The following is an 18,571-nucleotide window of genomic DNA, read 5'->3' on the forward strand; positions in this document are numbered from 1 at the left end:
ATAGCACAAGGTGGTCTGACATGAATTTCATTCAGGACTTTGAATATATTAGCACTTTTAATCTTTCCACCTGCTGTAAATATGCAAAATAATAACTTAAAAAAAATTAACTCTGTAACCTTGCAATTTTTAAAAAACTAGAACATTTCATAACTTTAACTTTTCATCTTACTAGCAAATATTTGTGAAAAAGATTTATTTTTCCTTACTAGTGATAGTGATTTCTTATCATAATAGAGTAACTCTTACAGTGAAAGTTGCCAAAGCTTTGCATGTTGGAGTTCAGGGAGTATTATTCAGAGATACTTGGGCCATGCATTTATTCTTACAATGTACTCCCTTTATATGAAAGAAAAATAATTCTAACTAACGCATTTGTTTTATCTTCTTTTGATAATTAAACATAACAATAATACTTTTTTGACATTCACAATATGAAATATACGCAGTAATCATTTTACTTTATCACATGTAAAATGTCATACTATGCAACAGTCTCAATATTCAAAATATATCTATCTTAGAAACAAGAGGAGGTACAATTCAAATGTTATACACTATGTTGGATAAATTAAATTCTTTTGTTAATGACTATTGAGCCAGCTATAAAACTACTGAGATAAAACTGTGATTCTCTAATCATTTTTTGTAATTGGTTGCTATTACAGATTCATGGTTTTATTGTTCAATGTTTAAATTAAAATCTGCAGATATTTAATTTTACTCTCTAGAAACCTTAACATCCTTTACAATTTTTTCCAAATGTAAAATAGAAATGATTCATTTACCTGTCTGAGCGGTTCCAACATAACCAACAATTCTAATTCCAAGACTTTGTCCATCTTTTTTAATGAGTTCAACATCATAAGTTTCAAAAAGAGTAGAATTGTCCTGAAAGAAAAAAAATAATTTTAATTATATATAACGTTTAGTTATCTAGCTTGTGTACATAGTCAATTTGTGCATGGTTTGTCAAGTATTTTCTGAGTGCCTGTGGTACGCAGAAGTTTAAGATTGTCTCTGACTTTTGATCCCTGGTGCCATTCCTGTGTTTATATCATGGAAAAGGGAGATTATCCAGGTAAGCCTAATCTAAGCAGGCACCCTTCAAAAGCAGAGAGTTTTCTTCTATTGATGGCAGAAAGGGAAGTGAAAAAGATTTGAAGCACAAGGACTGGACTTGTGGTTTGAAGGAGGGGTCATGTGAGAAGGAACACAGGGGGACTTAAGGAGCTGAAAGAGGTCCTAGGCTGACAGCCATTAATACAGAGACTTCAGTCCTATGGCTACAAGAAACTATTCTGCCAACAGTATGATAGAGCTTGGAAATGGACTGTCCCCAGAGCATCCAGATAAGAGCCCAGCCAGGCCAACACCTTGATTTAGGCTTTGTAAGACTCTAAGAAGAGCCCAATAGAGCTCACCCAGACTTCAGACCTACAGAACTGTGGACCAACAAAGGGTACTGCTTCAAGCCACAATGTTTGTGATCATTTGTTATACAACAAGAGAAAACTAATACAGCCACTTAGAAAAAACTCAGCGTAAATTTGTATCTGAAAGAATTTAAAGAAAAAGTTAGAAACAAATGGTAAGCCTAACCATTGTGAGCAAAAAATATTGACCTAAAACTGATTATCATTCTTGTCTTCTAATTTAAAATATTTCTGTAAAAGAGTAAGGTGTCTAAAAACATAATACCTTGCTTTCAATTCAAAACATTAATAATAGAAAGTAAATAACTGATTGCATCAAATTCTCACTTATCACACACCTACACTGGTTCCTCACTACAAAGTAGAAGGCTTCAGCAAACCAGAAGAATGGATGGAAAAGAAAATGGTTCTCACTAGTTTGGAGAAGAAAAGAAAAATGATTCTAATATCTCCGACAGAAAACTTCCACTCACATGGCTCCAAGTAGGGAAAGGCTTTCCAGAAGCCACTGAATGGTTCCTCAAATGAATGTGAAAGGTGGCTTCCCACCCCCTTCTCACCATAATCACTTCTCTTTTCTTCTTCCTGGCTTGTCCTTTTAAAAACTATTTCTTTCCTTTTGCCTTATTATCTCTTGATTCAGAGCCTGTGAGATGGATGGAAAGAACTTGGGACTGAGGGATGGGGGGGACCAGATTGAGGCAGTCAAAAGGTACAAACTTCCATTTGTACCTTGTATTATAAGATGAATATGTACTAGAGATGTAATATACAACATGATAAATATAATTAGCACTGTATGTTATGTATGAAAGTTAAGAGAATAAATCCTGGGTTCTCATCACAAGAAAAATTTTTTTTCTATTTCTTTAATTGTGTATGAGGTGATGGATGTTCACTACACTTATTCTGATAATCACTTCATGATGTATGTAAATTAAATCACTAGGCTGTACACCTTAAACTTATAAAGTGCTGTATGTCGATTTTATCTTAATAAGACTGAAAGACAAAAACCAAAAAAAGAACTTGGAATGGACCAGAAAGATCTAAATTCAAACCCCAGCTTTGCAAATTACTACCTATATGACCTTTAAAACAAGTTATTTGCACTTCCATTTCCTCATCTATTAAGTGGATGATAAGACCTATCTTGCAGAATTCTCATGAAAAATTCAGATGACTTAGACAATTCCAGGTGCTTGATAATGATTAATGGTAATGATTATTATATAACTATAACATATTATTATATCATACTATTATATATTATATATATACTATATATACTATATATATACTAGTATATATATACTATATATATACTATTTTATATATATATACTATTATATATTATTATATTATACTATTATATAACTATATAACTATGATTATTAATAATCAAAATAAAAATTATTATTATTAATGTCTATTCCCTTTGGCCAGTCTGTTCTTATCAGTGATAACACACATACGCTGACCAGTATTTACAGTTTCCCCTCCACTATCTGGATATCTGTTCACCAATCTTATGAAATAGAAATGCAGGTATTATTATTCTCCAATTTACAGATGAGTAGCTGAGGCTCAGGGAAGTTGAATGACTTAACCCTGAGAAATGGCAAAAAAAAGAAAATCAAACTTGTCTAGTGTCTACAAATTGGGCTCTCCTCTGCTTCCCTGTTGAGCACTGAGACACAACTCACACGCATGCGACACTTGGAGTGGAAAACATTTCTAATCCTGCAGTAAATCACACCCAGTACTGAATTTACCATGAAAGAGTAATTTGTATACTCACAGAACTAGGGCTCCTGTTGGCCACAGCAGGCAGGGCAACAGGTAAGGCTGCAGGGGTAGGAGGGGCTATGGAAATTTCACCAACTGGGTCTCTTGCAACAAGCATCCTGACAGAATTCCCACAGTTCCTCAGCACTTGTGCAACTTGCTCACTGGTCATTCCCTGCACATTTGTGCTACCAATCTTCAAGATGTGATCCCCTGTCTGGAGTCTTCCATCCTTTAATCCAAGGAAAAAAAAATTATTATGAGAAATCATTGGTCTAACTTCACTAGTTAATAACAATTCATCAGACCTTGAGTCATGGCAAAATGGCTGATAAAGAAGCCATCTAAAAATGCTGAATAAAATATAATACTTTTAATGAACAGCTGAATTGGCAACAGAGAAAAGGAAGTCCTTGTAAAACAAAAAAAGAAGGGGAGGGGGCACAGGAGGAGAGTTCAAAAGGAAAAGAGCAACCAGATTTTTAAAATGGCCATTTGCTTGAGGGTATCACTTCATGCCTAATGGCCTAGAACCTGGTAAAAATAGCCACATACATAAGGAAGTGACCTGAAAGCCCTGGGCATTAGGAAAGGAAGAAAGTCAGATCAGAGGCCACCAACAAAAAGTGAAGAACCCTAAGGGCCGACAAGCCCAGTGACACATTTGAAGAACAGCAAGATGTCAGTATGGCTGGAAGAGAATGAGCAAAGAGGAGAGTAGTCAAGAACCGATGGGAGGACTTCCCTCGTGGCACAGTGGTTAAGAATCTGCCTGCCAATGCAAGGAACACAGATTCGTGCCCTGTCCCGGGAAGATCCCACATGCCTCGGAGCAACTAAGCCCGTGCATCAAAACTACTAAGCTTGCGCTCTAGAGCCTGCGAGCCACAACTACTGAGCCCATGTGCCACAACTACTGAAGCCTGCACGCCTAGAGCCCGTGCTCCGCAACAAGAGAAGCCACGACAATGAGAAGCCCATGCACTGCAATGAAGAGTAGCCCTCTTCAACTAGAGAAAGCCCGCACACAGCAACAAAGAGCCAACACAGCCAAAAATAAATAAATAAATTTATTTTTTAAAAAAAGAACAGATGGGAGCATTACCAGGGGATCAGCAGTATACAGCATCTGCTCTGAGCCAGGGGGAAGGGAAGTCATTGGAGGGTTTTGAGCAGTGGAGTGACATGATCTGACTTATTTTTAACAAGATCACTCCAGCCTTTAAGCTGCAAATAGACTAAAGGAGAGAAAACAATAGAAGCAGAGATACCAGTTGGGAGGCTAATGCAATAATCTAGAAAGAGACAAGAGCCTGGACTAGGTTAGCAGTTGGGGTGTTGAGAAGTGAGATTCTAGATGTATTTCTAATGAACTGTCAATAGGCTCTGCTGATAGCTTCTACATGGGGTGTGAGGGGAAAATGGAATCAAAACTCTAAGGTTTCAGCCTAAGCAGCTGGAAAGATAGAGTTGCTATTGAGATTGAAAAAAAAAAAAAAAGATTACAGAGGAACAGGTGTGTGGGAACAGAAATCAGGAGTTCAGTTTTAGAGATGTCTAGTCTGAGATGCCTATTAGACACTGCAAGTGGATATATCAGATACGCAGCTGGATATACAAGTCTGGAGTTCAGCAGAGAAGTCCAGACTACACATTTAAATTTGGGAGTCATGAGCATATAGAAGGTATTTAACATCATGACTCTGGATGAGTATAGAGGAAGGATATGCAATCTTCTGTTTCTTAAGCTGGTGATATATATATATATATATATATATATATATATATATATATGGGTAATCATTATTATTATTATTTAACACGATCTATTTCATAAACTGGATTATAGGTACATTGGTGATTATTATTTAAAATGTGCACAGACATTATATATACTTTTATATGTTTGTATATTTCACTCATTGTAAAGTTTAAAACATAATACATCAAAAAGTATATCAGGGAGGAGGAAGAAGATGGCGGAAGAGTAAAACACGGAGATCACTTTCCTCCCCACAGATACACCAGAAATACATCTACACGTGGAACAACTCCTACAGAACACCTACTGAACACTGGCAGAAGACCTCAGACCTCCCAAAAGGCAAGAAACTCCACACGTACCTGGGTAGGGCAAAAGAAAAAAGAATAAACAGAGACAAAAGAATAGGGACGGGACCTGCACCAGTGGGAGGGAGCCGTGAAGGAGGAAAGGTTTCCACACACTAGAAGCCCCTTCGCGGGCGGAGACTGCAGGTGGCAGAGCTTCGGGGCTGTGGATGAGAGCGCAGCAACAGGGGTGCAGAGGGAAAAGCGGAGAGGTTCCCGCACAGAGAATCGGTGCCGACCGGCACTCACCAGCCCGAGAGGCTTGTCTGCTCACCGGGCGGGGCTGGGAGCTGAGGCTCAGGCTTCTGTCAGAGCGCAGGGAGAGAACTGGGGTTGGCGGACTGGGGTTGGCGGCGTGAACACAGCCTGGAGGGGTTGGTGCACCACGGCTAGCCGGCTAGCCGGGAGGGAGTCCAGGGAAAAGTCTGGACCTGCCGAAGAGGCAAAAGACTTTTTCTTCCCTCTGCTTCCTGGTGCACGAGGAGAGGGGATTAAGAGCGCTGCTTAAAGGAACTCCAGAGACGTGAGCCACGGCTATCAGCACAGACCACAGAGACGGCATGAGACGCTAAAGACGCTGCTGCCGCCACCAAGAAGCCTGTGTGCGAGCACAGGTCACTCTCCACACCTCCCTTCCAGGGAGCCTGTGCAGCCCGCCACTGCCAGGGTCCCGGGATTCAGGGACAACTTCCCCGGGAGAATGCACGGCGCGCCTCAGGCTGGTGCAAAGTCACGCCGACGTCTGCCGCTGCAGGCTTGCCCCACATGCGCACCCCTCCCTACCCCCAGCCTGAGTGAACAAGAGCCACCGAAGCAGTGGCTCCTTTAACCCCATCCTGTCTGAGCGAAGAACAGATGCCCTCCTGCGACCTACACGCAGAGGCGGGGCCAAATCCAAAGCTCAGCCGCGGGAGCTGTGCGAACAAAGAAGAGAAAGGGAAATCCCTCCCAGCAGCCTCAGAAGCAGCAGACTATATCTCCACAATCAACTTGATGTACCCTGCATTGGTGGAATACATGAATAGACAACGAATCATCCCAAATTGAGGAGGAGGACCTTGAGAGCAAGATTTATTATTTTTTCCCCTTTTCATCTTTCTGTGAGTATGTGTATGCTTCTGTGTGAGATTTTGTCTGTATAGCTTTGCTTTCACCATTTGTCCTAGGGTTCTGTCCATCCATGTTTTTTTTGTTCTGTTTTCTTTAAAAAAAATTTTTTCTTAATAGTTATTTTTTATTTTAATAAATTTATTTTATCTTACTTTATTTTATTTTATCCTCTTCCTTTCTTTCGACTTTTTCTCCCTTTTATTCTCAGCCGTGTGGATGAAAGGCTCTTGGTGCTGCAGCCAGGAGTCAGTGCTGTGCCTCTGAGGTGGGAGAGCCAACTTCAGGACACTGGTCCACAACAGACCTCCCAGCTCCACGTAATATCAAACGGAGAAAATCTCCCAGAGATCTCCATCTCAACACCAACACCCAGCTTCACTCAACAACCAGCAAACTACACTGCTGGACACCCTAGGCCAAATAACCAGCAAGACAGGAACACAACCCCACCCATTAGCAGAGAGGCTGCCTAAAATCATAATAAGTCCACAGACACCCCAAAACACACCACCACACGTGGACCTGCCCACCAGAAAGACAAGATACAGCCTCATCCACCAGAACACAGGCACTAGTCCCCTCCACCAGGAAGCCTACATAACCCACTGAACCAACCTTAGCCACTGGGGACAGACACCAAAAACAACGGGAACTACGAAGCTGCAGCCTGCAAAAAGGAGACCCCAAACACAGTAAGATAAGCAAAATGAGAAGACAGAAAAACACACAGCACATGAAGGAGCAAGATAAAAACCCACCAAACCTAACAAATGAAGAGGAAATAGGCAGTCTACCTGAAAAATAATTCAGAATAATGATAGTAAAGATAATTCAAAATCTTGGAAATAGAATAGACAAAATGCAAGAAACATTTAACAAGGACCCAGAAGAACTAAAGTTGGAACAAGCAATGATGAACAACACAATAAATGAAATTAAAAATACTGTAGAAGGGATAAATAGCAGAATAACTGAGGCAGAAGAACGGATAAGTGACCTGGAAGATAAAATAGTGGAAATAACTACTGCAGAGCAGAATAAAGAAAAAAGAATGAAAAGAACTGAGGACAGTCTCAGAGACCTCTGGGACAACATTAAACGCACCAACATTCGAATTATAGTGGTCCCAGAAGAACAAGAGAAAAAGAAAGGGACTGAGAAAATATGTGAAGAGATTACAGTTGAAAACTTCCCCAATATGGAAAAGGAAATAGTTAATCAAGTCCAGGAACCACAGAGAGTCCCATACATGATAAATCCAAGGAGAAACACGCCAAGACACATATTAATCAAACTGTCAAAAATTAAATACAAAGAAAGCATATTAAAAGCAGCAAGGGAAAAACAACAAATAACACACAAGGGAATCCCCATAAGGTTAACAGCTGATCTTTCAGCAGAAACTCTGCAAGCCAGAGGGACTGGCAGGACATATTTAAAGTGATGAAGGAGAAAAACCTGCAACCAAGATTACTCTACACAGCAAGGATCTCACTCAGATTTGATGAAGAAATTAAAACCTTTACAGACAAGCAAAAGCTGAGAGAGTTCAGCACCACCAAACCAGCTTTACAACAAATGGTGAAGGAACTTCTCTAGCCAAGAAACACAAGAGAAGGAAAACACCTACAATAACAAACCCAAAACAATTAAGAAAATGGGAATAGGAACATACATATCGATAATTACCTTAAATGTAAATGGATTAAATGCTCCCACCAAAAGACACAGACTGGCTGAATGGATACAAAAACAAGACCCATATGTATGTATGCTGTCTACAAGAGACCCACTTCAGACCTAGGGACACATACAGACTGAAAGTAAGGGGATGGAAGAAGATATTCCTTGCAAATGAAAATCAGAAGAAAGAAAGGTGGAGTAGCAATTCTCATATCAGACAAAATAGACTTTAAAATAAAGACTATTACAAGAGACAAAGAAGGACACTACATAATGATCAAGGGATTGATCCAAGAGGAAGATATAACAATTGTAAATATTTATGCACCCAACATAGGAGTACCTCAATATATAAGGCAAATACTAACAGCCATAAAAGGGGAAATCAACAGTAACACATTCACAGTAGGGGACATTAACATCCCACTTTCACCAATGGACAGACCATCCAAAATGAACATACATAAGGGAACACAAGCTTTAAATGATACATTAAACAAGATGGACTTAATTGATATTTATAGGACATTCCATCCAAAAACAACAGAATACACATTTTTCTCAAGTGCTCATGGAACATTCTCCAGGATAAATCATATCTTGGGTCACAAATCAAGGCTTGGTAAATTTAAGAAAATTGAAATTGTATCAAGTATCTTTTCCAACCACAATGCTATGAGACTAGATGTCAATTACAGGAAAAGATCTGTAAAAAATACAAACACATAGAGGCTAAACAATACACTACTTAATAACGAAGTGATAACTGAAGAAATCAAAGGGGAAATCAAAAAATACCTAGAAACAAATGACAATGGAGACACGAAGACCCAAAACCTATGGGATACAGCAAAAGCAGTTCTAACAGGGAAGGTTATAGCAATACATTCCTACCTTAAGAAACAGGAAACATCTTGAATAAACAACCTAACCTTGCACCTAAAGCAATTACAGAAAGAAGAACAAAAAAACCCCAAACTTAGCAGAAGTAAAGAAATCATAAAGATCAGATCAGAAAAAAATGAAAAAGAAATGAAGGAAACTATAGCAAAGATCAATAAAATGAAAAGCTGGTTCTTTGAGAAGATAAACAAAATTGATAAACCATTAGCCAGACTCATCAAGAAAAAAAGGAAGAAGACTGAAATCAATAGAATTAGAAATGAAAAAGGAGAAGTAACAACTGACAGTGCAGAAACACAAAAGATCATGAGAGATTACTACAAGCAACTCTATGCCAATAAAATGGACAACCTGGAAGAAATGGACAAATTCTTAGAAACTGCCAAGTCTGGCCAACCTGCCAAGACTGAATCAGGAAGAAATAGAAAATATGAACAGACCAATCACAAGCACTGAAATTGAAACTGTGATTAAAAATCTTCCAACAAACAAAAGCCCAGGACCAGATGGCTTCACAGGCGAATTCTATCAAACATTTAGAGAAGAGCTAACACCTATCCTTCTCAAACTTCCAAAATATAGCAGAGGGAGGAACACTCCCAAACTCATTCTACGAGGCCACCATCACCCTGATACCAAAACCAGACAAGGATGTCACAAAGAAAGAAAACTACAGGCCAATATCACTGATGAACATAGATGCAAAAATCCTCAACAAAATACTAGCAAACAGAATCCAGCAGCATATTAAGAGGATCATACACCATGATCAAGTGTGGTTTATTCCAGGAATGCAAGGATTCTTCAATATACACAAATCAATCAACGTGATACACCATATTAACAAATTGAAGGAGAAAAACCATATGATCATCTCAATAGATGGAGAGAAAGCTTTTGACAAAATTCAGTACCCATTTATCATAAAAACCCTGCAGAAAGTAGGCATAGAGGGAACTTCCTCAACATAATAATAAAGGCCATATATGACAAAGTCATAGCCAACATCGTCCTCAATGGTGAAAAACTGAAAGCGTTTCCACTAAGATCAGGAACAAGACAAGGTTGCACATTCTCACCACTCTTATTCAACATAGTTTTGGAAGTTTTAGCCACAGCAATCAGAGAAGAAAAGGAAATAAAAGGAATCCAAATCAGAAAAGAAGAAGTAAAGCTGTCACTGTTTGCAGATGACATGATACTACACATAGAGAATCCTAAAGATGCTACCAGAAAACTACTAGAGTTAATCCTGAATTTGGTAAAGTAGCAAGATACAAAATTAATGCACAGAAATCTCTGGCATTCCTATATGCTAATGATGAAAAATCTGAAAGTGAAATTAAGAAAACACTCCCATTTACCACTGCAACAAAAAGAATAAAATACCTCGGAATAAACCTACCTAAGGAGACAAAAGACCTGTATGCAGAAAACTATAAGACACTGATGAAAGAAATTAAAGATGATGCAAATAGATGGAGAGATATACCATGTTCTTGGATTGGAAGAATCAACATTGTGAAAATGACTCTACTACACAAAGCAATCTACAGATTCAGTGCAATCCCTATCAAACTACCACTGGCATTTTTCACACAACTCAAACAAAAAATTTCACAATTTGTATGGAAACACAAAAGACGCTGAATAGCCAAAGCAAACTTGAGAATGAGAAACGGAGCTGGAGGAATCAGGCTCCCTGACTTCAGACTATTCTACAAAGCTACAGTAATCAAGACAGTATGGTACTGGCACAAAAACAGAAATACAGATCAATGGAACAGGATAGAAAGCCCAGAGATAAACCCAGGCACATATGGTCACCTTATCTTTGATAGAGGAGGCAGGAATGTACAGTGGAGAAAGGACAGCATCTTCAAAGTGGTGCTGGGAAAACTGAACAGGTACATGTAAAAGTATGAGATTAGAACACTCCCTAACACCATACACAATAGTAAGCTCAGAATAGATTAAAGACTTAAATGTAAGGCCAGAAACTGTCAAACTGTTATAGGAAAACATAGGCAGAACACTCTATGACATAAGTCACAGCAAGGTCCTTTTTGACCCACCTCCTAGAGAAATGGAAATAAAAACAAAAATAAACAAATGAAACCTAATGAAACTTCAAAGCTTTTGCATAGCAAAGGAAACTATAAACAAGACCAAAAGACAACCCTCAGAATTGAAGAAAATATTTGCAAATGAAGAAACTGACAAAGGATTAATCTCCAGAATTTATAAGCAGCTCATGCAGCACAATAACAAAAAAACAAAAAACCCAATCCAAAAATGGGCAGAAGACCTAAACAGATGTTTCTCCAAAGAAGATATACAGTTTGCCAACAAACACATGAAAGAATGCTCAACATCATTAATCATTAGAGAAATGCAAATCATCTCACACCGGACAGAATGGCCATTATCACAAAATCTAGAAACAGTAAATGCTGGAGAGGGTGTGGAGAAAAGGGAACCCTCTTGCACTGCTGGTGGGAATGTGAATTGGTACAGCCACTATGGAGAACAGTATGGAGGTTCCTTAAAAAACCACAAATAGAACTACCATATGACCCAGCAATCCCACTACTGGGCATATACCCTGAGAAAACCATAATTCAAAAAGAGTCATGTGGGCTTCCCTGGTGGCGCAGTGGTTGAGAGTCCGCCTGCCAATGCAGGGGACACGGGTTCGTGCCCCAGTCCAGGAAGATCCCACATGTCGTGGAGTGGCTGGGCCTGTGAACCATGGCCGCTGAGCCTGCACGTCCGGAGCCTGTGCTCCGCAATGGGAGAGGCCACAACAGTGAGAGGCCCTCGTATAAAAAAAAAAAAAAAAAAGAGTCATGTACCAAAATGTTCATTGCAGCTCTATTTACCATAGCCAGGAGATGGAAGCAACCCAAGTGTCCGTCATCGGATAAATGGATAAAGAAGATGTGGCACATATATACAATGGAATATTACTCAGCCATAAAAAGAAACGAAATTGAGTTATTTGTAGTGAGGTGGATGGACCCAAAGTCTGTCATACAGAGTGAAGTAAGTCAGAAAGAGAAAAACAAATACCGTATGCTAACACATACATATGGAATCTAAGAAAAAAAAAGGTCATGAAGAACCTAGGGGTAAGACAGGAATAAAGACGCAGACCTACTAGAGAATGGACTTGAGGATAAGGGGATGGGGAAGGATAAGCTGTGACAAAGTGAGAGAGTGGCATGGACATATATACACTACCAAATGTAAAACAGCTAGTGGGAAGCAGCCGCATAGCACAGGGAGATCAGCTCGGTGCTTTGTGACCACCTAGAGGGGTGAGAGGGAGGGAGACGCAAGACGGAAGAGATATGGGAACATATGTATATGTATAACTGATTCACTTTGCTATAAAGCAGAAACTAACACACCACTGTAAAGCAATTATACTCCAATAAAGATGTAAAAAAAAAAAAAAAACCAGAAAGAAATTAAAGGCATATAGATTAGATAAAAGAAAAAAAAAAGTATATCAGGGCTTCCCTGGTGGCGCAGTGGTTGAGAGTCTGCCTGACAATGCAGGGGACACGGATTCAAGCCCTGGTCTGGGAAGATCCCACATGCCGCGGAGCAACTAGGCCCGTGAGCCACAACTACTGAGCCTGCGCATCTGGAGCTTGTGCTCTGCAACAAGAGAGGCCACGACAGTGAGAGGCCCGCGCACCGCGATGAAGAGTGGCCCCCACTTGCCGCAACTAGAGAAAGCCCTCGCACAGAAACGAAGACCCAACAGAGCCAACAATAAATTAATTAATTAATTTAAAAAATAAAAAAAATTTTTTCAAAGTATATCAGTTCCATTCTACCTTCGTTTGTGAAATTTTTGAATAGTTGATCCACTTCATTTTCACTAAATTTGTTTCATCAGAAAGTCTGAATTCTCTTTACTTATCTTTACTACAATATATTAAAGATTCCAAAATGTAAACAGAACCAGTTATGAAAAATTACACCACCAAAGCACTTTACAGGATGAAAAAATCACTTTTCATATATCATCTCTTTCAGTGAAGAACAGCTTTAAAATGAGAAAACCGAGATTCAAAAAGGTTGACTGAATTGACCAAGATCACAAAGCTAATAAGTGGCAGGGCCAAAGTTCAACCCAAGTTGTCTCACTGAAGACCTGTTCTTATTAATCATTTGTCTTATACTTTGATATCTCCAAGGTAATATCAGTAGATAATAAATATACTGTTTCCTATTCTCCAAGAAATTTCCTATAACTGTCAAAAAGCTTGAAATAAAATGAAGATGAAAATAGATATTTTGCACCTGGGACAGAAGGACAACCTGAGAATAGAGCCATGACCACTGGGCTAGTACAGTTCTAAGCTTCATACTCCTGGCTCCGGGAGGCACCATCTGTAAGTTCCAGATGGAACTCAGAAGAAAAAAAGTGGAAAGGAAGGGAGGGAGGGAGGGAGGGATGGAAAAGAGCAAAAAAGAGAGGGCCTTAAAACTAAAAGTCTATTCCCCATCCTTCCTTTTCTCCAATTTTGCAGAAACCTGTATGAAAGAAGGTGTTAGATCAAAACAGTGAGTAGAAAACTATATGCTTTGTTGTGAATTCTGCAGAAGGCACTAGAAGCTACTGCAAGCAAAGAGGAGCCGTGAAACAGAAATGCAATTCAAGTCAGAAACGTTTGGAAAGACTTAGAAAAGAAATAGATGCAAGGAAGAAATTACTGTGGAAAAAGGAACAAAGAATTGCTGGATTTCTACTTTAAGCACTGATAATTTGATGTTCTATTTTTTATCAATGCAACAAACTTGAAACAAAACAAGCAACTACTTAAGAGACAGTCAAGTGTTCATGATGAAAAATAAGGGTAAGATGCCTCTGTGAATAAACCATTCTTGAACAGAATTTTGGCCTGACCACAGAATAAAGAATATGGTGAGTGTTTTCACACTTGGCTTGGACAAAGGACATTTCACTGTAAGTACAGTCACCTCCTAAGCACTATTGTTTTCCTATATTACCTGAATTCGATTTTAAATGATGTAGATAATTTGCACCTGTCACTGAAAGTCAAACATTTTCTTGTTCCAGATAAACAGGTGTTCTAAGGAATTCATAAGTGCAAAACAACCATAATCAGATTGATAGGAAAGACACCAAAATGACAGCTAGCTTTTACAAGTCCAGCAGCCCCAAACATTGCATTTTACTGATACTTTCTGATCAATATTCTCCTTTCATAACCGGTCTGCTGTGGAAGGAAACTAAAAGGTATAGAGTCCTTTTTGTTCTTTAACAGAAATCATAAGTCAATGATAGCCAACAAATAGCTATGTCAAGATTCAAAGTCATGGCATGCTAATCTAACAGTGAAATATAAAAGTTTATTAACCCATAGAGTCTTTCAAAAGAGAGAAAAAATTATGCATACAGGAAAAGATAGTATGGAAGGCAAAAAATTAAAATAGCTGATGTAACAGGGTAACACACTGTTACAGTGAAAACACTAACAGTATCATTCATATAGTTTTTTTTTTAAAGAAAAAATACTTTAATCCAAGTTAGCAGTTATTGGCTAAAAAAACATTTAGTACTCTGCACTTTTAAGTTCTCTGATAGGCTGTTGTAGATGATAATTTCAATTCAAAAGATATTTGAAAACCTAAAGGATTTCAGGCTTGAGCTACAAAAGAAAGAAATCAAATTTGTTTCTCTGAAAATTAAAAAATGGCACCAAATACTTCCACAACTCAGAAAATGAAATTATTACCACTTCTGATTCCAGGACATTTCTATCATTGGTCTTTAATCAAAAGGCAAAAGAGAAAAACAAATACCATATGCTAACACATATATATGGAATCTAAAAAAAAATAAAAAATAAAAAATGGTTCTAATGAACCTAGGGGCAGGACAGGAATAAAGACTTAGATGTAGAGAATGGACTTGAGGATATGGGAGGGGGAAGGGTAAGCTGGGACGAAATGAGAGAGTAGCACTGACATATATACACTACCAGTATAAAATAGATAGCTAGTGGGAAGCAGCTGCATTGCAGGGGGAGATCAGCTCGGTGCTTTGTGACCACCTAGAGGGGTGGGATAGGGAGGGTGGGAGGAAGATGCAAGAGGGAGGAGATATGGGGATGTATGCCTATGTATAGCTGATTCACTTTGTTATACAGCAGAAACTAACACTGTAAAGCAATTATACTCCAATAAAGATGTTAAATAAATAAACAAATAATAAGAATGCACATTAAAAAAAAAGAAAAGAAAAAATAAATAACTGTCAACCTCATGGCAAGTGTCTCAGGTTTGAATCTCCGAAGGAAAATAATCCTAATCCTGTATTTTGACCAAAAATCAGTAGATGGATAACTTAGATCCTTGGCTAGTTTGATTTGGTATTCTTTTATCTTGACTTCTAGTAAGAATATTGCAAGCTTTTTATAAAGATATAATTTATATTACTAGAACCATAAAAAAATGCTCTTTCCCTCAAGGAATTAAAGGTACTAAGTGTAAGTACATCTATCCTATCCTTCTCATATTTCCAGAGCCCTCATCAATGATTTTTAAGGATAAGGAAACTACCAGTTTACAGACACACTCAAAGCAAAATTACCGGGAATAACGAAATGTTCAGTGTCCTCAAGCTGGGCCTTTATTATTCTAGACTAAAAATGCCTCATAGTCCACACCTACTTCTCCAATCCTTGGTTGGTTCCATTCCTTCTTAGTATTAAAGGTTACTAGATAGGTAATAGGACTCATATTACAATTGCCTGATACCAAAAAGTCAATAATTCATGACAACTTTTAAGTAGGTTGTGCTTTAATAATCACCTTTGGGAGACAACGGGGTAACCCAATGTACCTGATTTCCCTAGAATTCCTCCAGACCACATAAAAGAGATTTCTGCAAAACAAAAAAGTTTTACACTGCCCATTATCAATTTATTTAAAAACAAACAAACAAAAAACCAAAAACAAAACTTCTAACTGCTGAAAAATTCTGAAATTTTTTCCATAGCTGAACAGAATTCTCAGAAGATGTTTCAGGCACTGTGAATTTTGGAGAGTACCTAAGGATTACAGGTAGATAGGTCTTTTAGCTCCCGTTACACGATACCATATAATTTCCCTATTCAGGGAATTGGCCCTGATTACATTTACTGATTGCTCACTGTAATTAGGTCTCAATAAACATTTCTAAAAAACCCGTATAAGTCAATATTTTTCCACTTCATTTACTTTACAACAGTAGAGGCAGTAGACAGCAGAATGACAAGGCTTTGGAGTCAGACACACCCAAGTTCAAATGCTGGCACTACTTTGATCAAGCTGTAGGGCCATAGGTCAGTTACTGATCCTACCTAAATCTCAGATCCCTCTTAAGTAAGATGGGGATAAATTCCTCTCTCATTGAGTTGTGAGCACTAAACACAATACTATATGTTTGGTACTTCCCTGGTGGCACGGTGGTTAAGAATCCACCTGCCAATGCAGGGAACACAGCTTCGATCCCTGGTCCGGGATGATCCCACAGACTGCGAAGCAACTAAGCCCGTGCGCCACAACTACTGAGCCTGTGCTCTAGAGCCCACGAGCCACAACTACTGAAGCCTGCGAGCCACATCTACTGAAGCCCACGCACCTAGAGCCCATGCTCCACAAGAGAAGCCACCGCAATGAGAAGCCCACGCACTGCAAGGAAGAGTAGCTCCTGCTCGCCACAACTAGAGAAAGCCCACGTGCAGCAGCAAAGACCGAATGCAGTCAAAAATAAAGTCCATAAATATAATAAATAAATAGCTTTAAAAAAATACTATATGTAAAAGCTTTAGCCTAGTGCCTTCCTTACAGCAAGTCCTCAAATGCATCCATTTCTGATACTTCTTTACGCTCAGTTAGGTATTCTTTGCCCCCTCAACTCTACTCCATATTGACTTATCTGTACACAAAAGAAAATACAAGGGGCTATTTCATGAAACCCTTTTAAATAAGAAATACTGACTTGCTTTTCTAACTTTCTGTTATACAATTTTATAGTCTTTAGAGAAAGTAGTATTAGTTAACCCCTTTAGCAGAATGTAGGTATCACTTTATGATCAATCTAAATCACATCTAACTAATGACCTAAGACATCCATATTCCCTTACCATGAAGACTGCCATGGTCAACAGTGAGCATTAACAGTCAAAATATGAGTACATTTTAATGAAAAGCAATATTCCCTTTAATAATTTTAAAGCTATGATCAGGCTACGTGAGCAACAACTCTAAAGATTTAGCAACAAAGCAGAGTTAGCTGAAGAGATTTTATCTGCCATTTGGCTGGGATGAGGGGAAGAGAGAAGTGAATACTGCTCTGTCCCCTATGTTTAGGTCTCATCATATTCCCTACAGGAAAGGACCAATAGCAATGTTGCCGTTAGAGCTGGCAATTCCCTCATAGGTTTGACCAACCCTGGACAGGTGTACACCAGGAAAATGAAAACATCGGGATCAACTTTGTATAAGTAGATTTAAGCAGTAAATCTAACAGATGTAGGCTCAATCCTGACTTTGTCATTTCTTAGTTGCATAGCCTTGGGCAATTTCTTAAGTTTCCATACCTATGATTTGTGAATAAAATTTATGACTGTTCTGAGGATTACACGAGAACAATGTGTATTAGGCAGATGACCATATCTGGCATAAACACTCGCTTCTCCATTATGACTCTGACAGGCACATGCCCCCCATCCTGAAGACCTGAAACAGTGACAATCCCTTCCAGGAAAGGGTGAAAATCAGACATGTGTCACAAACAGTGTCACAAAGGGAAACTCTGCACATCATATTCTTCTTGTGAAAATTCATAATGTACATTAATGTACAGTAATCTATTTGATTTTGTTTAACTTAGTGCTTTCCAAATTTATTTGACCCTTTGTTCTTCATAATAACTACTCCTCTTTGCATCTTGAAAAATGCTACTATAGCAAATAAGTCTATTAAAATTGCTAAAGGAGGCGGGTTGGGGTGAGAAAAAACGCCAAAATACTCCACAGTATCTCATCCCTTTCCAGGTTTCAAAATTTTTCCAAAAAATCCTTAAAGATTATTACTTGTTTTGTGCTGAAGATGTCTTTTGAAGAAACTATAATGAACATTCTCAACCTTTTTGGTCTCAGAACTCCTTTACATTCTTAAAAATAATTGAGGATGGAGGAATAGGGATTACAAAAGGGCACAGAAAATCTTTGTGGGTCATGAATATGTTCTTGACTGTAGTGATAGATGGTATCATGGTTAAATTTTATGTGTCACCTTGGCTAAGCTCTGGTGCCCAGTTGTTTGGTCAAACACTAGTTTAGATGTTACTGTGAAGGTATTTTGTCGACGTAATTAATATCTACAATCAGTTGACTTTAAGAATGTTACCCTTGATAACATGGATAGGCTCCATCTAATCAGCTGAATACTTTATGAGCAAAAACTGAGGTTTCCTGGAAAAGGAATTCTGCCTTAAAACTATAACAGAAACC

At 38.5% G+C, this 18,571-nt stretch overlaps 1 protein-coding gene across 18 annotated transcripts in view; it reads right to left on the reverse strand.

Annotated features, from left to right (window-relative positions):
• PATJ (PATJ crumbs cell polarity complex component) overlaps positions 1–18,571 on the reverse strand; it is a 358,987-nt gene that overhangs the window by 313,278 nt on the left and 27,138 nt on the right. For 17 of the 18 annotated variants that reach the window (XM_027108328.1, XM_027108332.1, XM_027108333.1 and 14 more), the window contains 2 exons: positions 3,238–3,456; positions 789–891 (listed from right to left, as the gene is read on the reverse strand). In XM_027108328.1, the coding sequence (XP_026964129.1) occupies positions 789–891; positions 3,238–3,456 (322 nt within the window). Of the gene's footprint in view, positions 1–788; positions 892–3,237; positions 3,457–15,884; positions 15,952–18,571 lie in introns of those variants that run through there. The other variant, XM_027108338.1, reaches the window with a different exon arrangement.

This window comes from Aethalodelphis obliquidens, unplaced genomic scaffold (assembly GCF_003676395.1).
Source record: "Aethalodelphis obliquidens isolate GAN/ISIS:26980383/991018 unplaced genomic scaffold, ASM367639v1 scaffold9, whole genome shotgun sequence".
Classification (NCBI taxonomy): domain Eukaryota; kingdom Metazoa; phylum Chordata; class Mammalia; order Artiodactyla; family Delphinidae; genus Aethalodelphis; species Aethalodelphis obliquidens.